At 39.4% G+C, this 26,330-nt stretch overlaps 1 protein-coding gene across 1 annotated transcript in view; it reads right to left on the bottom strand.

Annotated features, from left to right (window-relative positions):
- The window catches only part of LOC118888293 (oligophrenin-1-like), a 182,211-nt gene extending 156,338 nt beyond the window's left edge, over positions 1-25,873 (bottom strand). The window contains exons 1-2 of the mRNA XM_036839279.1: positions 25,681-25,873; positions 24,905-25,062 (exon numbers count right to left, since the gene is read on the bottom strand). Of these exons, the coding sequence (XP_036695174.1) occupies positions 24,905-25,058 (154 nt within the window). The 5' untranslated portion in view covers positions 25,059-25,062; positions 25,681-25,873. The remainder of the gene's footprint in view (positions 1-24,904; positions 25,063-25,680) is intronic.
- Positions 25,874-26,330: the final 457 nt, after the last annotated feature.

Genomic DNA, 26,330 nt, shown 5'->3' on the forward strand with positions numbered 1-26,330 from the left:
AACTAGAAATTAATTACAAGAAGAGAAATGGAAAAAAATGCAAACATGCAGAGCTAAACAAAATGCTAATAAACAACCAATGTGTCAACAAGGAAATCAAAAAATACCTTGAGAATAGTGAAAATGGAAATACAATATATGAAATTTTATGGGATACAACAAAAGCAGTTCTAAGAAGGAAGTTCATAGTGATACATGCCTACCTCAAGAAGTAAGAAAAAATCTCAAATAAACAGTCTAACTTTACACCTCAAGGAATTAGAAAAAGAACAACAAGCAAAGCCCAAAGTCAGTAGAAGAAAGGAAATAACAAAGAACAGAGTGGAAGTAAATGAAATACAGACTAAAAAGACAACAGAAAATATCAACGAAACTGAGACCTGAAAAGATAAACAAAATTGACAAACCTTTGTCTAGGCTCACCAAGAAAAAAAGAGGGCTCAAATAAATAAAATCAGAAATGAAAAAGGAGACATTAAAACTGACACCACAGACATACACAGATCATAAGAGGCTACTATAAACAATTATATGCCAAAAAATTGAACAACCCAAAAGAAGTGTCTTAAGTTCCTAGACACAGAGGACCTTCCAAGATTGAATCTTGAAGAAACAGAAAATCTAAATAGATTGATTATTAGTAAGGAGATTGAATCAGCAATCAAAAACCTCCCAGCAAACAAAAGTGCAGGACTAAATGGCTTCACTGGTAAATTCTACCCAACATCTAAAGAAGAAACAATACCAGTCCTTCTCAAACTCTTCCAAAATATTGAAGAGAAGGGAACACTTCCAAACTCATTTTATGAGGCCAGCATTACCCTGATACCAAAACCAGACTAGGACACCACAGGCCAATTACTACAAGAAAATTACAGGCCAATATCCCTGATGAACATAGATGCAAAAATCCTCAACAAAATATTAGCAAAATGAATTCAACAATATATTAAAAGGATCACACACTATGATCAAGTGGGATTTATTCCAGGGATGTAAGGATGGCTCAACACCTGCAAATCAATGAACCTGATATAACACATTAATAGAATAAGGGATAAAAATCATATGATCCTATTGATAGATGCATAATAAAGCATTTGACAAAATTTAATACCCTTTCATGATAAATGCTCTTAACAAATTTGGTATAGAAGAAACATATCTCAACACAATAAAGGCCATATATGACAAACCTACATGAAACATCATACTCAATGGTGAAAAGCTGAAGAAAGTATTTCCTCTAAAATCAAAAATAAGACAAGGATGACCACCCTCGCCACTTTTATTCAACATAGTATTGGAAGTCCTATCAATCAGACACAGCAGTCAGACAAGAAAAAGAAAAGGAATCCAAACTGGAAAGGAAGAAGTAAAACTGTCTCCGTTTGCAGATGACACCATACCTTACATAGAAAATCCTAAATATACCACAAAAAAAAAACTACTAGAACTCATCAATGAACTTGATAAAGCTGTAGCATACAAAATATACAGAAATCTATTGAATTTCTATATACTAACAACAAATTATCAGAAAGAGAAATTAAGAAATCAATCCCATTTACAATTGCATCTAAAAGAATAAAATACCGAGGAATAAATTTAACCAAGGAGGTGATGTTTGGAAACATTTAAATAATAGTACAAAGCAGAAATATATAAATTAGATTATGTCACAATTTTTTTTTACTGTTTCTAATTCTTTACATAAAAAGAATAAGTTTGTATAAACAACAAGGACCTACTGTATAGCAGAAGGAACTATATTAAATATCTTGTAATAACCTATAATGGAAAAGAATCTGAAAACGAATACATACTTATATGTATAACTGAATCACCTTGCTGTACACCTGAAGAAACATTGTAAATCAACTATACTTCAAGAAAAAAAAAAGAAAAAAAAAATTAACCAAGGAGGTAAAAGTCCCGTACTCTGAAAACTATAAGACATTGATGAAAGAAATTAAATAAGATACAAAGAAATGGAAATATATCCCATGCACATGGACTGGAAGGATTAATATTGTTAATATGTCCATACTACCCAAAGCAATCTACAGATTCAATGTGATCCCTATCAAAATACTAATAGCATTTTTCAAAGAACTGGAACAAATAATCCTAAAATTTGTATGGAACCACAAAAGAAAACTTGAATAGCCAAAGTTATCTTGAGAAAGAAGAACAAAACTGGAGGAATCACTTCAAACTGTACTACAAAGTTATAATAATGAAAACACTATGGTACTGGCACAAAAACAGACACATAGACCAGTGGAACAGAATAGAGAGCCCAAAATTACACCCACACATATATGGTCAATCTATGACAAAGGAGACAAGAATATACAACAGTGAAAGGCAGTCTCTTCAATAAATGGTGTTGGGAAAAATGGACAGCTACATGCAAAAGAATGAATCTGGACCACTATCTTACACCATACACAAAATAAAACTTTACAAAAATAAACTCAAAATGGATTAAAAACTTAAGACCTGAGAGCATAAAACTAGAAGAAAGCATGGGCAGCTCTGTTACATCATTCTTAGCAATATTTTTTTAGATCTGTCTCCTCAAGCAAGGGCAACAAAGACAAAAATAAACACATGGGACTACATCAAACTAAAAGGCTTTTGCACAGTGAAGGAAACAACAAAATGAAAAGGCCATCTAGTGAATGAGAGAAGATATCTGAAAACAATATACCTGATAAGGGGTTAATATCTAAAATAAACAAAAAACTCATACAACTCAACATCAAAACTACAAACAACACAATTAAAAAATGGGCAGAGGACCTGAAAAGACATTTTTCCAAAGAAGACATACAGATTGCCAACAGATGCATGTAAAGATGCTCAACATCACTAATCATCAGAGAAATGCAATTCAACACCACAATGAGGTATCACCTCACACCTGTCAGAATGGCTACTGTCAAAAAGACAACAAATAAGTGTTGGCGAGGATGTGGAGAAAAAGGAACCCTCGTGCACTTTTGGTGGGAATGTAAATTGGTGCAGTCACTGTGGAAAATAATACGAAGGGTCCTCAAAAAATTAAAAATGCACTACCATACTATCCATAAATTCCACTTCTCAGTATTTTTCCAAAAAAAAACAGAACACTGATTTCAAAAGCTATATGCACCCCTATGTTTATCGCAGCATTATGTACAATAGCCAAGATGTGGAAGCAACCTAAGTGCCTATCAACAGACAAATGGATAAAGAAGATGTGGAATATATATACAGTGGAGTATTACTCACTCATAAAAATGAATGAAATCTCGCCATCTGCAACACCATGGATGGACCTAGAAGGTAGTATACTAAGTGGAATAAGTTAGACAGAGAAAGACAAATGCCATATGATTTCACCTATATGTGGAATCTAAAAAACAAAACTAATGAACAAACATAATAAAACAAAACAAAAGACTAATAGATACATGGAACAAACTGGTAGTTGACAGAGGAGAGTGGGGTGGGGGGATGAATGAAATAGGTGAGGGAAATTAAGAAGCAGAAACTTCCACTTATAAAATAAATAAGTCACAGAGATGTAATTAATGTATGGCATAGAGAATATAGTCAATAACATTGTGATAACTTTTTATGGTCACAGATGGCAACTAGACTTACTGTGGTGATGATTTTGTAATGTGTAAAAATATCGAATCACCGTGCTATATACCTGAAACTAATATAATATTGTAATTCAATTATACTTCAATTAAAAAAGAAAGGGAATTCTGATCCATGTTACAACATGGATAAACCTTAAGGACATTGTGCTAAGTGAAATAAGCCAGTCACAAAAAGACAAATACTGTGTAAGTCCATAATATGAAGTACCTGGAATAGTCAAATTCATAGAGACAGAAAGTAGAATGGTGGTTGCCAGGGGCTGAGGCAATGAGGAATGGGAGTTACTATTTAATAGGTATAGACCTTCAGTTTTTGAAGATGCAAAGAGTTCTGGAGATGGATGGTGGTGATGGTTGCACAACAATGTGAATTTATTTAATACCACTGAATTGTATCCTTAAAATGGTTACAATGGCAAATTTTATGTTATACATATTTTACCACAATTAAAAATAATTTTCAAATTATTTTTCAGGCTCTATTAAACATACCTCTTTCCTGACCTCACAAGGAGTATTGATAATCAGAAGGAAATTTTATAAACAGAGAAGAACTTGTCTAAAACAGTACATAGAAAGAAAGATAATAAGCTCATCTCAGCTGTGCACTTGGGACCTGAAAAGGGGAGAAAACAACTAAGCGACTAAAGCTGGCTTTTCATGTGGAAGTGTTTATTTTTTGTCTAGTATTAATCTTAAAAGCATTTCTTCATTTATACAAGTTCCAGAAGCATTCTAAAGGTAGTCCAGATGTCAGATCAGGAATCAAAATACCTGGGCTCTATTCCTTCCTTGGCCAAGGCTCCCTACAATCATAAAGAGCTGTTGCAGTGACTCAACGCCAGACAGGAAGCAAAAGGAGAGGAAAGACAAACAAGCCAAACAGCCTGCCATTAAATGTGAAATTATTCCTCTCCAACTTGTTTAAGCCCAGTGTGTAATAGACCTTGTTTACGTATTTCTTCTGGGGTTTCTAAATTACTTCTGCAACAACTGGGGCATAGTGAGAAGTTCAAACAGAGGCCAGCTTTCTAGAGACAGTGGATGTCTGTATATTCAGGGAGAGATTTCCACACACAGCTCCACTAATGTACATTAGCCTTGCCCCCTGACTTTCTCTATCAGAATAATGAACTTTGTTAATCAATGTGAAGTCCCTGGGGAATGTAATCAGATTCAAAGATTCAGGCTGTAGAAGGAGATACATTCTCTATACCCACACCCACACATCACCGTTAGTTTGTTTTTCTTCCAAGCCAACACCATCTGCCTATAAAATTTATGCCATGGCCACCCATCCTTCCCCACACCCCAACCCAAGCCCCTTTGTTCAACTTCAGCTCTGATGAAACAGACAAAAAAAAAAAAAGAGTCCTCCCTATTTGTTGTAATTTCAACAACTATTGAAATCCTAGATAAAACATTTGAATTGCCATATGGCACTCTCACTGCATTTTTAACCCACTCTCCTAATTTAGGTAGAAGCATATCACCAGCTGGTAAGGGGGAAGGAAGTCTTTACATTACACTGCACAATATGCTTGGAGCAAGAGAAAGGCTGGAAAGGGAAGGATTTGTGTTAAGAAACCAAGGCAGGAGACCAGGTCCCATATGGACAAGGCCACAAGGTTAATCCCTGGATAAGCCACTTAACTGTTCTGTGTCTCAATTTATCTGCTATAAAATAAGATCTCATTATTCAATTCAAATAAAATACTTAGAGAATACTGAGGGCCAGGCACTGTGTTAGGCACTTTGACCAGCCCTAACTAGTATTCCCTTTCTCAGTGCCAGTAGAATCAAAGCAAAGATACAACATCACACTGAAGGACACTACAAATAACAATGCTAATCTTTCTCAAATGGTTATTATAGAAAAAGAGACCAAGACCAGGCACACCGATATTTTCTTTGTGAGTGAAACTGCTTTCATAAGCCAGACTAGAAGGCTTTCTGATCAGTCCCTACTTTACTCTCATTAGAGTATCCGCAGAGCTGTATGACAGAAAGCAATGTGACGCATTCTTTGCTCTTCTCTTTGTAAAACGTATTCTTGAATTCTCAAGAAATCACCCACGTCGAAACTCCAACCAAGTTGCTGATTACTACTGATAAAATTTATTTATGGCACAAGTATTGCCATAAATATGTTTTTTAACTGTATAGCACAGAGAACGATACTCAATATTTTGCAGTAACCTATAAGGGAAAAGAATCTGAAAAGGGATATATATATGTATATTTATGTGTGTGTGTGTGTGTGTATATACGTGTGTGTGTATATATATATATATATAAAAAACCAAATTGCTGTGCTTTCCCCCTGAAACTAACATGATATTGCAAATCAACTATACTTTAATAAAAAATATGTTTTTTTAAGAAAACGCTTAGATAACAGAGACTTATTAAAGGCATGTTACTTTTAAATATGTTATTTTATTAATACACTTAATGACCAATGTTGGTATTACCGTCTCCAATTATAGTTGAGGAAACTGAGACTTTAAGAGGCTGGTAGCTTGCCAAATGTCACCCAACTAGTCAATGGCAGATATGGAATTCGAAACCAGGTCTGTATTCCTCCAATGACAACACTTATTCCCACAGCAGCAACCACTGTGCTAAGCTTCACCATACTGCCTTGCTGATGAGCTCTCCTTCCTAGATAGAGAATATGCTGAAACCTAAACTCAGTAGCATAGCTTCAACCAAGACTATATCTTTAACCACTTAGTCCCAAGTGTCATGTAGGTTAGATTGAAAACAAAAAAAATAGGAGACTTAATTAAAGTCCTGGGGTCCAAAAGTTATATTTTCCCTAACTAGTTTCTAGTGCTCCCAAAGGACAGAAGTTAATGATGAAAAACATCCCCAAGGCAACAATCTAATTCCATTCTTTCTCTAGTTCTTACCTATCTTGGCTGGTTTAGATGGCTGGAAAACAAAGCAGTTGACTCCATGAACCCCCAGACCCCCTCTAACACTATAGTTCTTATTCTCTTTGCCCTACTTATATAGGAGAACCTGTAAAACTATAAAACTAGGTTTTAGATGCCAAATTAATCCATTTTAGTAAAAGTACCACCAATAACATGAAATTTCATCTAACAACTGCCACGTTTTAAAAATTCCTTTTAAATCATACCAAAATAATCATAGCAAAATACCAGAATCATACCAATCAATCACAAGGAATAAATAAGAACCAGGAAAGCTGAGAGGCACTCCTGTTCATAACATTTCATTTCTTTAGACCTCAGTGAAATATCTGACCAGTTGGAGAAAGCCTGACTGGACAACATGGCCTGTTGTGACTTTTGTGGTTCCTGTCCTGTGGCCTTCACCACTTGGTATATTACATCATTGGTAACTATAAAGGGAAATGCTGGTCTGGCCCCTTTAATGAACCAGAAGTTCCCAAATCTGGCAGAGAGAAAGAGATTCCTGTTATCTTATTTATCTCTTATGATAAATAATACGTCAGAAATCATGGGTTTCCCTTCCAGCAGAGCCATACATTACTTATGTATTACTTAGTTGTACCATATACCTTAGGGCTTAATATACCAGTTCAAAATACAAAATCAACAAATGCTTATAAACTATTCAAGGGCTTTGTAAAAAATCCCAATGACTGTCTACAATGGGAAAGAAACAGGGGTTCATGACCAAATATCAAAAGACAGTCAAAAAGGGCAAACTGTTTCTGCACTGGAAAAGCAGTGTGTTTCTGACTGGCCACTGGGGAAAGCGCAAGCCCTGGATGATAGCTTCTTGATACCAGAGCTGAGATTGTGTCAGGCCCTGGGGTAGGTACTAGGGATGCAACACTGGTAATGGAGACTCTGCCCATTCAAACAGGAAAACACCTAGTAGCACCATAAGGATTCTAAAATCTTCATTATGTATGAGGAAGTAGGCTATTTCCAAAACCACTTCCTTGCATACCTCTCTACACACACTCAGCTGAAGCTGGACAACAAGAAGGTCCAAGGAACACTCAAGGAACTCAATGTCCTGCTGTACTCAACAATAGCCAATTAATGAACAGCCTAGTTTAGTCTTTAAGGGCTATACTCGCTGTCAACTCCTCCATTTTAGGGCAAAAGCAGCTGTAGACAATATATAAACAAGTAGGTGTGGCTAAGTGCCAATAAAATGTTATTTACAAAAACAGACATTACTTACAGAAACAGATGGTGGGCAGGATTTGGCCCATGAGCCCTAGTATGCTGACCCCTGCTTTAGTTCATATAAAGCAAGGAGACCCCTTTGAGAAATCAAGTTTCTATTCCTTTTTCCCTCGCCCTTCTGCCCAGGACTCCTGAGAAGGAACAAAGAGCAAAGGTGCAAGGCTAGAAAGTTTCCTTCAATCAGTTATTCTCAAAATTAGAGGCTACAAAACACTTCAAAGTAAACAAGACCTGCGAATATCCATTCTACTTACTTGTACTTGTCACCATTAGAAAATAAAAATCTTCACTTGTCCAATGGAGAGACCAGAGATACTTTCTCTGGTGTGCCAGTGGGATGACACATGGTTTTTATTAAACATCATGCTATTAATTCCTGCCTGGTGCAGAAACTCAGACAGCATCCCATAAAAAACATCAAAGCCACAATTGGCCAGCAGCCTTCAGAACACCTAGAAGCTCCTGGAGGGCCACACTTTGGGAAAGTCAGTCCTGAAGGGGGCTACTAACTCCTTGAGGGTGAGACCATTACCAAAAGAAAAGAGTTCTCTCTGGAGAGACTTGCCAAGCAAGTGCCTCCTTACCCAGTGGTTGGTTCAAGGCTTCAATCAGCCAGATCCTGCTGGACTTGTTAGACCTGACAAAACAACAGCAATAGCTTTGGTAATAATGCCAGATATGGACTAGGGCAAAATTGCCTGCTGTAAAGGAAATCTATATAATGGGCTCTGCCTAAGAAACATGACAATTATCTCCATACTGGCAGGGGAGCAGAAGCTGATTAAAGGCACAGGGGTAAGAGAAAGGCAAAAGGATTGGTCCTAAATATCGCCGTGGCACACCAGTATTTATGAGCTCCTTTGAATGGGGGCTGCCTAACACATGGCATGAGGGGGTCCAAAAGAATTTAAATCACAATTTGGAGAATGGCAGGTGAGTCATCAGAGCAAGGACAGGTGACCAGGCAAAAAAACAAGGCACATTAAGGCAAGGTTTCTGAGAGGGAGGGAGAAGGAGACGGCAACTGGCAACAGGCAACACAGAGGGTTTTACAGAGAGTGAGCTGCACAGGAGATGGTGTTAGGAGGAAAGGCTCAAGGGGCAGAAGAGGGCTGAGTGCAAAGCCAGGTCAGAGCTGAGCCAGACATCGGGAAGGATCAGGCAACTACCACAGGAAGGGACCATACAGGAAAGCCCAGAGGCACAGACTTCCCATACTCACCCTGCAAGGCCCCCTTCACTGACTCACCCTGCACTGACCCCCTTCAACAGAGCATACAACAGAATACAGTAGAAAATCTGCTGCCCTTAGGAGCCAGAAGATCTGGGTATTGACCCCTATTTGCCACACACTGCTGAGTAACTCTGAGCAAATCACTTAACTTCTGATTTTCAATTTCCTCATCTGTAAAACTGTGAAACCATTATCTGCCCTTTGTTACTTCACCTACATAAGAGGAACGCTAATAGTACCCTGCCTGATTGGCTCATAGGGTTGTTGTTAAAGATCAAATTGAGATTGTAGGTCAAACTGTTTGGTGAACTGAAAAATACTAAGAAAGATGTTATACTTTCATTATTTTTATGAAGCAGTATTATGTATGGCATCAGTGCAAACACATAACTCCATCTAAGAATGAAACTGGTTTTAAACAAGATGTGTATTAGCCCCAAAATTCAACATTCACGGATAACTTGGGCTAAATAATGTCTGTACCACCTATGAAGCTTTCAGACTCAAAAACCGAGCAGCCTACTAAAATACGCCCCTATTTTTCTTCCTTGTTAACTAATTTACAATTTTTAGGTTTATTCTCCATCCTAAAGATGTAATTAAAAAGGCCTAGGGTCACCCTCTCCCTCATCACAATATGAAGCTTCCCTAATTCCTTTTAGCCACCTCCGTTGGCTTCAGAGAATTCTGCTTTTAAGGCTTCTACCTTGGTCTAGACAGTCTTCTCCACAGGAGCTCACAGAATAGCCCAAGATTGATGACGCCAGAAACTCTACCACAAGCTCTGGTGTATCGGTCCTGTTAGCTACCCACTCCTCTACTGCTGTTCTCCAGCTTTCAAACCTTTCCTAATGGCCACTTCCTGTGGAGATGCGTACTAATGGCTGTTCCCATTTCTCTACAGAAGACCCCATATCTCTTCTTCATTAACTCTACTTTCTGAACTACCTGTTCCTCTGAACAGCACTTATATTCTCTTTCATCATTAAAGGAAATAAAATCAAAGTGGAACAGTGGAAATATTCAGAAAATCTAAGTCTTATCTCTACTATTGACTAGTAGCATGAAAGTTCTTAAACTCTGTAAGCCTTAGTTTCCTCATCTATAAAATAGAGATAACACTTTTCTTCCCAGATTAAGTTATATAATGTATGTGAAAGTGCCTTGTATATTATAAAGTGCTCTGTAAATATTAGCTTATGCCCATATCTATATCTATGCCCGCATCCAGGTAATTGGTCAACCTGAGTGAGATCATGTTCACAGATCCCAGCCTTGCTGTTGCCCAGCACAAACAGTACCAAACCTAAATCCCAACTCCATTTGTATTAGAGTTGCTTCTTCCTCATTCATAATTGCATTCTCTAAATTCCACACATCTAGGGGTAAGTGTTCTATTATAGAAGGTCTGTCTCTTGATCTTCTATTTCATCAAGTTCCTACTAGGCAAGGGCCAACCAGAAAAAGTACAGCAGTGACTTCAGATTTCCTGACCTTCCCCTACTCCATTCCTGCAGGTCTGTGAAATGCTTGGCTGCCTTCAGACCAACACTGGAGGTGCATTCTTGGCCAGAGGCAGTGAAGAGAAAACAATTCTTTTCTTTCACAAGCTGAAAGTGATTCTGAAAAAAATCACTGGCTCAGCAAAAAGAGATTGGTGAAGGGTAGAGGCTGTTTTCGTAAGGCACAGTGACATTGCACAGAGCCCAAGAGTGGGACTGATTACTGGGTTCCCGTACTGGCTCTGTGATTAACTGTCTCAGTGACCTTGGACAAGGAACACCCCCTCTTAGGTTTGCTTCCTCATCTGAAATATGGAAGAGTTAAACAAAATGTTCTCTTAAGTCCCTTAGAACTCTATGAGTCCATTCCCAGCAAGATACTGCCCATTAATCAAAAAGAAAAGGGAACAGTTAAACAGCATCTGCTTTTCACAAAGAAAACGCAAACAAAATGACAAGAAACCCCAGCTTTCCCTCCCCTTTCATTCTGCTGGTGCAGCCATACACTCCCTGGCTGAGCTGTTACCCAATTAGCACACTGGTACCCCTTCCAAAAACCCTGAAACACTGGGCTTGGATTCTAGAAGACAAATCACTCCAGATAAACCAAATATGGAAAGATATCAATATTTCCCATGTTAAGAACAAGAGAAATTCAGCATGGTGATAATGGTGACAGAGACATTCTCTTCAGAACTCTCTTTCCAGTTTTTTTTTTTTTCCTGCTTTAAGCAAAAGTTGTAAGGGGCAGCTATAAAACACCTCTCTGGCTTGTTACCCACCCTCCTCCCCCCACCTAATGAATTCAGGATGGATGAATTCAGGATTAGTCTCCATCTGTCAACTGCCACATGCATAATACATACTTTTCCAATCACAGGGAAAGGCTTTTCCACGAGAGCCTGGTGCTGGAAAGAGAGTTGGAAGCTGAAATGTGGCCCTCCTGCTTCTGGGAAGTCCTTAATGAAAACCTCTTGCAAAGAACAGCCTTGACGTTCCTAATACGGTACTATAGTGCTAGGCCTACTGCTCGCCACTAGTGAGAAATTCCATGGTGCCTAGGGATAAAAATAATATGGGGGGAGGACTTTGTCACCCTTTAGTAACGCCACATATTTCCCAATATACACTATCCACTATGTGAAAAGCAGCTGCATTTGCCGTAAGAAGTCAACAGATGAGCAGAGAAGAGGGAAGGCCTCTGGAACTGCCCAACCAGCTGGTGTAGGTTCTTGGAGCAGGAAACAAAGAGGACAGGTGGCACACCACCAAGATGTAATATACTGTCATTCTTCTGTGACAAAAATAAAACATAACCAGGCCCTAATTAAAATGGGGCTAGATTGCTCAACACAGAAACCACCTGATCCCAGCCATGATAATGGAGGAAAGAGAATGAAAGGAAACTTTCCACTAGCACAGTTCTTCACTGCCAACTGGGCCACTTCAAACAAAAGAACCCCCAGCCCCAGTAAAGAACATCCACACGGTTTTAATGCAAGGTACCTGCTTTAGAGTACAGTGCAGAAAGAGCCTTGGAATGGGAAACCAGAAAATCTGATTCTGGTCCCAATTCAGACTCTAGCTCTAGATCCCTGGAAGAGTCAGTTCTCTCTCTTGGCTTCCTTTCCCTGGATATAAACTCAACAGAGTGGATGTGAAGCTTTCTAAACAACTTCCCAGTTCTGTTGTTCTATAAGGAAGAGCCAAAGGAAGGTATCAGTACATAAACCAAGCACCTCTGTTTCTCCAAGCACAATCATACCATAAAATTCACTTATTAAAGTGTACAATTAAGTGGTTTTTAGTATACTCACAGAGTTGTGCAACTAACATCACAATCTAATTTTAGAAAAATTTTACAACCCCAAAAAGAAATCCTTTGCCCATTAGTAGTCACAACATGTCCCGATCCTCTCCCCCAGACTTAGACAATCACTAACCTGACATACCTAGTTCGCTTAGTGTTTTTAGCATAATAAAGTAGCGGACTTTTAAAAATATCTGCATCTATTGATATAATAATGCTTTTTCCCTTATTCTAGTTATCTGGTATATTATATATACTATTACACTGACAGATTTTTAGATGTTAAACTAACTTTGCATTCCTGGAATAAATTCCACTTGGTTATGGTGTATAACTCTTTTTATATGTTGCTTGATTTGGTTTTGCTAGTATTTTGTTGAGGATTTTTGCATCTACATTCTTAAGGGAATTTGGTCAATAGTTTACTTGTGATATCTTTGGTTTTGGTATCAGGATACTACTGGCCTCAGAAAATGTGTTAAGAAGTGTTCTCTTCTAACTTCTGGAAGTTTGAGAAGGATGGGTATTAATTTTTCTTTAAAGGTTGGAAGAATTCACCAGTGAAGCCATCTAGGCCTGGGCTTTTCTTTGTGGGTAGTATTTTGATTACTAATTCAATGCCTTTATTTGTTATAGGTCTACACAGACTTTCCATTTATTGTGGAGTCAATTTTGGTAGTTTGTGTCTTCCTAGATATTTGTCCATTCCATCTAAATTATATAATTTATCAGCATACAGTTTTCATAGTATTCCCATTTATTCATTTTTTACTTTTGTAAGTTTGGTAGTAGTGTCTCCTCCTTCATTCATGCTTTTAATATTTTGAGTCTTTTCTCTCTTGTCTTTGTCAGTCTAGCTAATGGTTTCTCAATGTTGTTATTTTTAAAAACCACATCTTGATTTTTTTTTAATTTTCTTTATTTTAAATAGAGAAAATAGATTTTCCTATTCTTTATTTCATTTAGTTCTACTCTAACTTTATCATTTCTTTCCTTCTATTTGCTTTGGGATTCGTTTGTTCTTTTTCTAGTTTCTTAATGTGGATGGTCAGCTTATTGAATTATGATCTTCTTTTCTAACATAGGTGTTTAAAGCTATAAATTTTCCCCTAAGCACTGCTTTTGCTGCATCCCATCAGTTTTGGCACATTGTGTTTTCATTTTTATTCATTCCAAAGTATTTTCTAATTTCCCTTGTGATTTCTTCTTTGACCCACTGGTTACTTAGGAGTGTGATATTTAATTTCCACATATTTATGAACTGCCTAAATATCCTTCTGCTATTGATTTGTAATTTCATCCCACTGTGGCTACAGAACATAATTTGTATAAATAAATATATTCAGGCAAGTTTTGTGGCCTATCAGAGGGTCTGTCTTGGAAAATGTTCCATGTGCACTTAAGAAGAATGTGTATTCTGCTGTTGTGTGGAGTGTTCTACAGATGTCTGTAGAAGATCTACTTGGTTTATAGTGTTGTTCAATTCCTCTATTTACTCACTGAGCTCTGTCTAGTAGTTCTACCCATTATTGAAAGTACAGTATTGAAGTCTCCAACTATTACTGTTATATTACCTATTTCTCCCTTCAATTCTGCCCACTTTTGCTTCATGTATTTTGGGGCACTGTTGTTAGGTGTATATGTTTATAACTTGATATCTTGCTGATATATTGACAGTTTTACCATTATAAAATGTTTTTGTTTGAATGTCATAAAAATTTTGTCTTAAAATATATTTTGTCTGATGTTTATATAGCCATCCTAAGTCTCTTTGGTTACTATTTGCCTGGTATATTTTTCCATCCTTCTACTTTCAACCTATTTGTGTCTTTGAACACAAAATGTAGCTCTTAAAAGACAGCACATATTTCAATCAATTAATCCATTTTTGATCAATTTACCCACTTTGCCAATCTCTGCCTTTCTACTGAAGTGTGTATTCCATTTACATTTACTATTACTGATAAGATAGGATTTATGTCTGCCATTTACTTTGTTTTCTAGCTGTCATCTTTTCCCTCTATTTTTCCATTACTACCTTTTGTGTTAAATAGATATTGTGTAATGTACTGTTTTGATTCTCGTGTTATTTCATTCACTATATATTTTTTAGTTATTTTCTTAGTGGCTGACCTCAAGATTAAAATTACAATATGGTTCATATTAATTTTAACTTAACTTAGAAAGCATACAGAAACATTGTTACAATATAATTGCTTCCTCCACATCCTTTGTGCTGTATTGCATGCATATTGCATTTTTATATATCATAAGATCAACAGTTTTATAACTATTACACAACACAGCTGTCATTTAAACCAAATAGAGAAGAAATGAGTTACTAAAAAACAGACAGTTATAGTGTCTTTCATATATACCTATGTAGTTACATTTACTGGTGCAGATTTAAATTACCATACATCATTCTTTCATTTCATCCTGAAGGACTCTCATTAGTATTTCCTGTAAGGCAGTTCTGCTAGTGACCAATTCTCAGTTTTGTTTTGTTTTGTTTTAATTCTGAGAATGTCTTAATTCTCCCTTTTTTTAAAAAAATATTTATTTATTTACTTATTTGGCTGCACCAGGTCTTAGCTGCGGCATGCGGGATCTTCGTTGCGGCATGTGGGATCTTTTGTAGTTGTGACATGTGGGATCTCTAGTTGCAGCATGTGGGATCTTTTCAGTTGTGGTATGCAGGAACTTTTAGTTGCGGCATGCGGGATCTTCAGTTGCAGCGTGCGGAATCTTTAGTTGCAGCATGCAGGATCTTTTAGTTGCAGCATGCAGGCTCTTAGCTGTGGGCATGCAGGATCTAGTTCCCTGACCAGGGATCGAACCCGGGCCCCCTGCATTGGGAGCATGGAGTCTTAACTGCTGAACCACCAGGGAAGTCCCTCCCTTGTTTTAAAAGAATAGTTTTGATGAATAAAGAATTCTTGATTGACATTATTTTTCTTTCAGCACTTTGAATATGTCAGTCCACTGCCTTCCAGTCTCCATGGTTTCTGATGGGAAATCAGCTCTTAATCCTATTGAGGGTTCTGTTCACCTGATGAGTTGTTTTTCTCTTCCTTCTTTCAAGATTCTCTCTTTGTCTTTGGTTTTCATCAGTTTGACTATAATGTATCTAGGTATGGATCTTCTTCAGTTTATCCTACTTGGAGTTTTTTGAGCTTCTGGGATCTGGAGATTAGCGTTGCACATCAAATTGGGGGAGTTTTGGCCATTACTTCTTCAAATATTCTATCTGCTTTTTTCTATCTTCTCCTTCTGGGACTCTCATTATGCATATGTTGATACACTTGATGGTGTCACACGATTTCTGGGATTCTGTTCATTTTTCTTCATTTTTTATCTTTCTTTTGCTTAGATTGGATAATCCCCGACTGGATTATCTTCAAGTTCTATGACTCTTCTGCTAGCTCAAATCTGCTGTTGAACCTCTCTAATGGATTTTTCATTTTAGTTATTTTATTTTTCAACTCTAGAATTTCTATCTGGCTCTTCTTTATAATTTTTAGCTTTTTATATTGTCTCTTTGGTGAAACATTGTTCTCAGGCTTTCCTTGTCTCTTTGGTGAAATATTGTTCTCAGGCTTTCCTTTAAATCTTTAGACATGGTTTCCTTTAGTTCTTTGAATATATTTATATTAGCTGATTTAATTTTTTGTCTAAATTCCAACATTTAGGCTCCATCAGGGACAGTTTCTACTGACATCTTTTTTCTTGTGTATGAACCATACTTTTCTGTTTCTTTGCATATCTGATCATTTTTTGTAGAAAATGGGACATTTTAGACAATGTAATGTGGTACTTCTGGAAATCAGATTCCCCCAGGTTCTGTTGTTATTGTTGTTTTTGTCATTGTTTTTGTTGCTGTTTGTTTATCATATTTCTTGGACAAATTCTGTAATGTCTGTATTCCTTGTAGTATGTGGCCCCTAAAGTCTCTGCTTGGTTAGTTTAGTAGCCAGCTGGTAGCTGTTCAGAGATCTCCTTAAATGTCTTGAACCATTAAGTCTTCCACTTTTTTCTGAGGGGTTCTGTGTGCATGTTGGGTCATTTCTTCAACACTCAGCCAAGCAGTTTATAACTCTGCCTCAAGTTCAGCCATAGGAGAGAAACTGGGGCCCTCTCAGGTATTTTCTAGGCACATGCACAGCCCTGGGCATGCACATGGCCTTCTAGATCTGCTGGAATATGTCAGAGTTTTTCAAAGCCCCCAGTAGACATCTCATTCCCCTTTTATGTTTTTGGCCAGGCTTTTGCTTGCCCTGACTGGTCTCAGTCTCAGTCACCTGTGATGTTAAACACCTCGGGGTCAGAACTTTTCCCACTGAGCTAGCTCTAAATCAGATGAAGTAATGAGAAGCTGTGTGAATGGGGCTTTCCTAGGTAGCTTCGAGACAGGTTAGATAGTGACAAGACTATAGGTCTGTGAGTTTTTGAGGAACTACAAACCCATTCTTCTCCCTCAGATGCTAAAGGCTACTGGTTTCCACAGCTACTATGGTTATGGGGCTGTGGGTTTTCAAGGCTACCACAAAGCTCTGGAGAAGGGAATGGGAGGCAGGGTAAGTTAAAATGCCACAAAACCTGCTGTTACAAAGGTTCAACATGTTTCCATCAATAAACATTCTTCAGATTGTTGCAAGCCTTTTGGTTAATTTACAGAGTTCTGAAAGAGTTGATTTTGACAATTTTTGCCAGTGTCCTTTTTGCTTTTATGGAGGAGCTGATTTTATGAGGTCTTTACCATTCGCTCCAAGTACAATCCTAAAGAAATCTTGCCCCAGTGTGGCTGAGAATTTGCCCACAATGAACACATTCCTGTGGAAGCAGAAGTTGAAAAAAGCACCAGGAGAAGTCTTTTTAAAAGATAAGCAAAAAGTTGCCAGTTGTTGCCTCTAGTGTGAAGAACTGGGGAACTGGGACACAGAAGGAGGACCTTTTGAATTTTGTACCATGTTCATGTGTTACTTACTCAAAAAACGTTTTTAATATACTTATAAAAGAAGAAGGAGGGGAGTTCCCTGGTGGCCTAGTTGTTAGATTCTGGGCTTTCACTGCTGTGGCCTGGGTTCAGTCCCTGATTGGGGAACTGAGATCCCACAAGCCACACAGCACAGCCAAAGACCCCAGGAGATATACTACACCCTATTTCTGACAAACTCTCCATTCACTTAAAGAATCTTGCTCATTATCAGGGCCATTAACTACCACAGTAGTAAAACAGATAGCTTTGACTTAGGAACTCTTCCTTCTCAGTTTATTTTTTTTTCCTATGGACAGTTGCATCCTCACAGTCTAGCTCATTTTTCCCCCCACAAAGACCCACTTAATAACATGTGATAGAATATATATCATATCCTGAACTTCTTCATAGCTCTTCTCACAACTGTAATTAAATTATTTAAGTGGGTAATCAGATGTTTAACGTACGCTCCAAGAGGGCAGAGTCCATATAAGCCTTATTCACCATTATATCTCCAGTTGCCCAGTTGTCTGACACATAGTGGGTGCTTCGTAAATCCTTGTTGAATTAAAATTAATTATTTTTACATCGTGTAGGGCTTTAGCACTTGATGCAAGCCCAATAACGTATCATGAGGGCCCTCCATCCCACTAGAAAAAAAATCAGCTCAAGATTTCCAGGATACTCTCCTGGAAAAGCATGTATCTTTCCAGATCATCGTGGGCTTTTAGGAAATTTCTACAGTTACTGATTAGACAAGCAGGTGCCAGATTAAACAGAAGTTTTGGGTTATGCTTTTAAAAAATGATGCTATAAAAATGAAGCTGAAAAGTAATTTTCCTTCATAATTCTTAACTCTGAAAAACTTTCCTTAATAAGAAGATCAAGCCATAATCTTCCCTACCCTAACCCTATACCATTCACCATCCATAAAAAAAAAAAAGAAAAAAACCTACCAGCTTCTCGTAAATGGTCACACTGAAAGGCTGGCTTGGTTCACTTTTCCACCCTAGTCCCCACAGCACTCCAGTCCAGCTACTGTGGAATCTGGTCTTCTGAGGACCTTCTATGAATATGGTAATATTGCCTCCACCAAATTCCATTTGACACTGCTTCATATCTACTAACAGCAGTACCATACGACATACTCATTACATTGATCTGAGTGACTCTACAGAATATCTAAAATACAGTCTTCCCTCATTATGTGTGGGGAACTGGTTCCAGGACCCCTGCAGATACCAAAATCCACAAATATTCAAGTCCCTTATATAAAATGGTGTAGTATTTGCATATAACCTACCCACATCCTCCTATTACTTATAATACCTAATATAATGTAAATGCTATGTAAACAGTTGCTAGCATGTGGTAAATCAAGTTTTGCTTTGGGAACTTTCTGGAATTTTCGATCCCCCATTGGTTAAATCCAGAGATGCAGAACCTGCAGATACAGAGAGCCGATTGCAACTTCATGTCCTCCAAGTCACTGATTAACTATCACCAGGATAATGACAGGATATCTGTTGACTGAGAATGTATATTATATCACCAACTCCTCCCTGCACACCATAGCACTACACTCAGTCCAAAGGGATTAAAAGCTTTGGTCTCCCTCACTATAGAGCTATTCAGGACAGAACTGAAGGGCACCAGGTTGGCACCTCTCAAGAAGCATTCACCAAGCAGATAATCAAATAGGCTAGCATGATTCAAGTCATCTACTCACACTGGACATATCAGTTGGATTTTCCCTTTGCCCGCTCTCCCAGAGTAAAGATGAACTGGCTCCAAAGTTTACGATGGAATCAATTTAGGTTGCTTGACTATTTGTGCAAGACAGTGGCAGCCCAGAAAACAGAATGAGAAAGCCAGGAGGAACCCTAAAGCTCACTGACCAAACTTCTAATTTTAGAAATGGGAAAACTTAGGTTTGCAAAACTAAAGACTTACTCAGAGTCATACAGCTAGGAAGTGGCACAGTTGGAACTAGTACCCAGGTTCCCTGTGTGCAAAGCTAGAGATGGCTCCACTAAATATATTCAATATCAAATTTGCCTCAAAGATGGAATTGACCCATCCTTTCAGGAAAGCAATTACTTACCAAATAGGTGCTCCGGTTGCCAAAGCAAGAGCTGAAAAGGTACCCTAAAAAGTAACCTTAACGTAAACATCTAAAACTCTTATCTTTAAAAGTATAGAATGTAAGAAAGTGACATTTTTGCATTCTTTTAAGACATAAGTTTTCTTTAGTCCAAGACAGCCTGTGTATTTGTGGTTGTGCATGTGTATGTGTGGGCTTAATGATAAAATTCCTTTTTTCTGACATCTGTTTTATACATATAAACATACATACATATAAAGTAAGTTATCCTTGGTTTATGAAAGGCTATTTTAAAATTTTGTTTAAATTTTTATATTTAATTAATGCTGTCAATATACTAATATAATGTAAAAATTTATGTAGGTATAAATTAAGATCCTATAATGAGGTTACTCATTCCTTTCCCAAATGGTTAAACTACAATATGCATGAAAAAAAAATCATGGAATGTTAGATCTGAAAGTGGGCTTATAGATCCCCTACCCACCCTTACCTTTGGGCTCCTCACCAAGGGCCCCAGCAAATGACTTACCAAGGTCACAGACCCCATTAGTAGCAGAACCATCACCATACCCATCATGTCTAGGGTTTTTTCCCACTATACCATCATTCTGCCTCTGTTCATTTGCAGCATCTAGTGTGCTTCCCTAGAGAAATCTCTGTCTGGAGACTATCACCTTCTATTTTCCTAGCCCATTAGAATCCAAGACTCCTAGACTGTTAGAAATAGATCATCTAGCTCAGGAGTTGCAACCTGATTGAATCCAGGCTGTAAATATATTTCATTTAGCTATCACATTTTTAAAGAAAGCGAAGGCTTTTTTACATGGGATGAGGCTGCTGTATTTTACCCCAATCACTCCAGCCCTATTAACCCACTTCCAATAGCTTCATGCTTTTCTGTTTTCTCCTTGGCCACTGACAGCATTTGGGCCTGCAAACCCTGAATCCAGAACAGGCATAAGTAGCAGCACACCAGAGTAAAATTAGTTGATGGAAAATGTGAAATGTGGCATTATGTTTTAGCAATAACTATATTCACTGCCTTACCAATAAAAAAATCCATTTAGGTTAACTACTCGTATCAGAGGTCTGCAAACTACAACCAATGAATCAAACCCAGCCCACAGCCATTTCTGTATGCCCCCGCCCCAGATGAGCTGAGAATGGTTTTTATATTTATAAACAGTTGAAAAATTCAAAGGAAGAACAATATTTTTGTGACGTGAAAATTTTGTGAAATTCACTTTTCAATGTCAATAAATAAAGTTTTATTAGAACACAGCCACTCTCATTTCATGTACGTATTACCTATGGCTGCTTTCTCACAACAACGGCAGTTAAGTAATTGCCACAGAGACTGAATGGCCCTCAAAGCCTAAAATATTGCCCTTTACAGAAGAGGTCTGCTGACCCCTGAGCTATATCAAAGAAAATTTAAAGTTCCTAATAAACTGCTAAAAAGTCACAAATATTTGTTTAGAATTGGAACATCTTACACATCACTCTCAGATGAATCTTCCTAAAACACAGCTCAGACCATGTCTCTCTCCTACCAAAAATGTTTTTAATACTCCCTGCCTATAAAGAAAAGTCTGAAGTACTTAACAGGTCCTGCACAGTCAAGACCTCAACCTTCTATTCCAACCTTATCTCCCAAACTTCTCTTCCTGCACCATATATCCCAGATGACTTGAATTATTTGCTATCCTTTTACATTCTCTATGTCATTCCTACTACATGAAATGCCCTGTCCTGAATACAGTTCCATGCAGTAAAATAAGCAGGGCTTTTAGAGTCAGGTCTGGGCTCTAATTCACTCTTGCCCTTATCAGTTGAGAAAGTTACTTAACGCCTCTGAACTTCAGTTTTCTCATATATAAAGTGGGAATAATAATCCTTGCCTCCTAAGGCTCTTACAAGATTTTAATTCCTGGCATATAGGAACAACTAAACAAGTGATAAGTGTTATTAATTCTGTCCAATTACAATGCTACTTCCTCCTTTGCTTTTCCTTGTCCTTCCACAGGGAAATGACCTCTCCCTCTAATGTCGCATACCATGGTGTCCACCTGTCTCACTCTATGGCTCTGATCCATATCTACTACCTTATATGATGGTGATCTCTACATATATCTTACCTCCCCTACTAGTCTGGGACCTCCTTGAGGGCAGGATCCCATCTGTGACTTACTCTGTCACATCTGTGACAGCCCTGAGAACAATGGCTTGAATTTAGTATGTGCACGAGTATTTATGGAATGAATGATATGTGTTCACTGAACTATATAACATTTATTAGGTGTATCATGTTGTGTCGGGATATAAGCAGAGGCTATATCACTTGTTCTAAATAATACCTAGCCTAAGTGTGTAGAAAATATTCAAACAACGCCAGGGATCAAAGCTGCCTATATAAAAACAAAGAACAAACAGAAGAGTGTGCAGTATATTCACCTTTCAGAGTGCCAGTGTTTTTATTTTTCACTGGCTTAAGTTATAATCACCATTTTGTACTCCAACAATTATGAATAGATCACATTTAAGGGGGGGAGGGAATGAATCACTTTCCCAAGGAAGACATATTGAATATCATTCATAACATCAGTTACCTCTGAGCACAGATCTAAGAAAATCTAAATATCCAAACAGGACCTATATTTAATAAGTTAATCATCATACACAGTTGTGACTAAAACCTTATCTAGAGCTCTGTACAAAATCAGACACAAGCAGGAAATCAAGTTCCAACTAGCTTAACAACTTTAACAAAAACTGCAGCTGGTTTTTGTGGCATGATGCACTAGGTTTCACTGGTTCCTAGAAACACTAGCCAGTTGATTTGATGGTCAATTTAATAAGTTAAATAAAAAGGTGCCAATAATTCTTCTTTACTTTTAATGCCAGACTCCAAATGACAAAATGAATCCACACACATATATACAAAATTAATTGCTGAGACACACCAATGTAGGGAATGACATTTTCCAACAAGATGACAGCAAAAAATATGTTTCCAACTACTTCTGCTTATGTATTTCCCTTTAGAAATCTACCGAAAAGTACACATTCACCAGCAGATGTATTATTAACCTGAAGACGTATTATCAACAACTTACAATATTTAGCCATTTCCATTTACAAAATACCTTCATAATCCATTAACTCCTTTGAGCCTCATAGCAACTCGGTGAGGTGCGTATAATTACCCCCATTTTATATATGAAGTAAATGATTTGTGCCTTCTTATCCCAAAATGGTGAAGCCAAGATTGTAGCCCAGGTCTTCTAAATCCACTTCCAGTGCTCTCTCTTCCTTTTTCCTCCACACAAAGCAAAAGTATACCTTTGTTTTGCATCTACCTCACTTACTCTCAAAATGTCGCCCAGCTAGCCCAGTGTGAGGAAACAGAGTGGGAGTATAAACATTACTGTGGTCAAGACAGTGGGAAACATCCCGCCTTTGCCTCTAGCTAATCACATTTTTAGAATCATGCAACTTAAAGGAAAGAAATGGAGTGTGGGTTAGCTGCTGGGTTTTACTTCCTAACTGTCCTATTTTTGGCTTTCTATGTATACTCAGAAAGGGAAAACCACCATAAATATCAAGAAGCCCCCTGAACCAAAATAACTCTTGGATCTTTTGCCCATATGCAAAGGTTTAAGCCTGCATAATTGTTGACTCTTACCACGTTTAATCTCAGAAAAGGAAAGAATAAAAACCGCAACTTGCCCCTCGCTTAGAAAACTTTTGCCCTTCCTCAAACATTTTATTGAACTGTTTATTTTCTCTTAAGAATCCTAATCTCTCTGATATTCCTCAGCTGCTCATTTTTTAGCACAAACACTTTCAGCTTACCCTACACTTCACAAAGCCAGTCCCTTCCAGGGGCTTAAACTGCACCAAGCAGTTTACTGAAACAAGTAAATAAAAAGAAAATCCAAACATTCCCCCTTTTCCTTTCAGGAACCCCCACCTTTCTAACTACCTTTGTGGCACAACCTGCATATGTTTAACCTCTCAATGAACTCTATTAAGTGGCAACACACCCCAAAGCCTGGCCTAAAGTTTCTAAGGATCAGCATTTCAAATACCCCATCTTTCAGGTGCTGCCAAGAGTTTACTCTTGTTCAGACTGCAATAAGACAAACCATTATATGATCGAATTCAGTCAAACAACCAGCAGGAACCTGGAAAACTTCTATTCTGACCAAAGTGGGCAGACAACATATGTAGGGAAGGCACAGACTCCAAGGGGCAAATCAAGAGAGCTACACAACAAACACCCCTGCGCTGCGGCTCCCAAGCCTTTCTCTCTGCTCTTGGTTGGCTGCATTTGCCTTAAGGTCCCCACGCTGGACCAGACACAGTATTTGTGGGATAAATCCACTCAGAAAAAAGTTATAGGCATACAGAATATATTTGCCAGTGACTTTGACTTTATTTTTCATAATCATCTTTCAACCAAGAAGAGAAAAAATGAATTATATCCACCCATTCACTAACCTCCATTCTTCTGGGTATATACTTTGGCACAATGGATTGGTTTGCCTGCACTCTTGTTGGGGATGTTTATTATTCTTTCTCCTACCCCAAGCCTTCTGCCAACTAGCAGAAATTAAAACTCCATACACAGTGGGGAAGCAGGGGACGGTCCCACAGCTGTTAACCGTGACCACTGGGAAAGCCAAGCTAGGTGAGGTTCCTTCAGCCAGATGACTCCCAACCTGAGCTCTCTACTATGCTCCCAGGGGGCCGGGTTCCTCCTGCCAGGGACTAGGCAGGTCTTTGTTCCACCCTCGAGGAGAATTCAGTGGCATGTGATGTCATTTAATAATTCTGAACTTACACCGACCTTGACCAGAACCATAACTCAGTAACTTAAAGATAAAAAATCACTGGGGCAAAGGTGCTTTCCTTAGAAAATAACTTGCCATCTGAAATTTTTTTACTGCCCCCATACTTACCTATAGCAACCAGAGGCCAGGCAGGAACAAAACCCTGACTCAAGCTGCTGGCCTGAATTCCCAATTCTTTAGGAGGTCCTAGGGCAGTTCCTCAGTCAGCTTGGATGTCCCTTTGCCTCATACATGGGTAGAAACATGTCTGACAGTACAAGCAGACTGTCCCTTCGGAACAACAGTCTGACAAGAAAGGATAGTTGGAGAACAAGACGGTCCCTGGGACAGCTACAGATCCTGTCTTATAAAGCCAAGGACACTAAAGGGAAAAGCCCCAATTCTAGTTGCAGCCACCACCTTCCACTTCTACTGACCCCACTCCAAAGTGTCCGGAAACCCATTCGCCTCAGACACCTGGGCTGGGAATCACCCTAAATCCCCCCTTTCCCCGTGGTGTGGAAGAGCTCAAAGGCCAGAGCCACCGACTCGAGGAAACTGCTCATCGAAGCCTTCCACTTACTTCTCATTGCGCTGATAAGCGCGTTGCCGTCTTTGATCACGTCTTTGATGAATTTATTGGTCCTCTCCAGTTCCTGCTCATAACACTTGAGCCTCTCGCGGAAATCAGGGCTGTCCAGGTAGCAGTCGCTGAACTCCAGCGGGGGGTGCCCCATGGTTCTGATGGCGGGGATTGGAAGGAGAGAGGAAAGACACAAAGACCAAGAGCATCAGTGGCACAGTACAGGGAGAAGATGGGGTGCGCAGAGTGCAGGACCCGCTCAGGAAGCTGTAGCCTCCCTCCCTTTAGAGGACAGGTACCTGTTCAGATGAGATTCCTGGGGACAGCTGGCTGGTCTGTACCGGAAACGGGCGGCCTGGCGATTGCTTCAGGTGACTGGGAGGGCTAACTAACGCAGTCGGATCCTGGCGGGGTGCTGCCTAGCAAGCAGCTGGCCCCCTAGTCATCGCCCCCCTGACCGGCGACAGAAACTGCAGCTCAGCTCTCCTCCGGAGACCGGCCAGATCCTTCCTGAGCAATTGCAAACGTGACACTTCAGCCCGCCCAGGGTGTGGGCGGGGGTGAGCGCCGGGGGTGGGAGGTGCCTCTCCTTGCTCCCAGTGGCGGAGCCAGCTGAAGATTTCCTTTGCCGAACTCCGCGGGCAACCCTAATTGCACTGTCCCCTCCCCCTTCTTAAAGCCAGCGCCTCCGCCCTGCCCCGGTGAAGCCCTCGTACCGAGCCTGGGGACTCGGGTTCCTTCAACTGTATCTTACTTGCACCCTAGGGTCTCGTTACCAGAGTCCTCCGTCTCCCAAAATTCTTCCTGGTCCAAGGGAGCCGGCCTGCTGTCCTGTTAAGCTCCGGAAGGGTTAAGCCGGGACGGCAATGAAACGTAGCCTTCCTCCAAAGACGCCCAAGCGGGAAGAGGAGGGCAACGGCGCGACGCACAATAGCTGCAGTAGCCCGACGCTTCCCTACGGAAACTGGGGAGCAGTCAGCGCCCTAGACTCCAGCTGGAAAGCGTGGCGGCCTGGGAGATGTAGTCTTTCCGTTTCGCGCCCGGTGACTCCTCCCTGCGATCTCCCCACCACCCCGCCAGGGCGATGGCTCTCGCCGAAAGGCATTCCCAGCCCGCCCCAGCTAATAGCTGTCCCGGCCCAGCATCAAGGGGCAGGTGCACCGCACTAGAGTCTACCTGGAAAGCTTCCAAAACGGGAACGAGCAAGAACCCGGGAGGGATCGACTGTGGGAGGCTGTCTCTCACTTCTCATTGTTTGGCTGGACTGTTTGTGGTTTTTCCTTCCTCTCTTTCCAGACTCCCTCTGACCAACCCACTTCTTTTCCTCTTCCCTTTCCCATTTCTACGGGTCCTAGAGCTCTAATTCCCATGGGCCTTCTACCTGAAGGGTTGACTCCTGCCCTTGGATCTCCATGTTAAGCTCAGA

The sequence above is a fragment of the Balaenoptera musculus genome, chromosome X, assembly GCF_009873245.2.
Source record: "Balaenoptera musculus isolate JJ_BM4_2016_0621 chromosome X, mBalMus1.pri.v3, whole genome shotgun sequence".
Classification (NCBI taxonomy): Eukaryota; Metazoa; Chordata; class Mammalia; order Artiodactyla; family Balaenopteridae; genus Balaenoptera; species Balaenoptera musculus.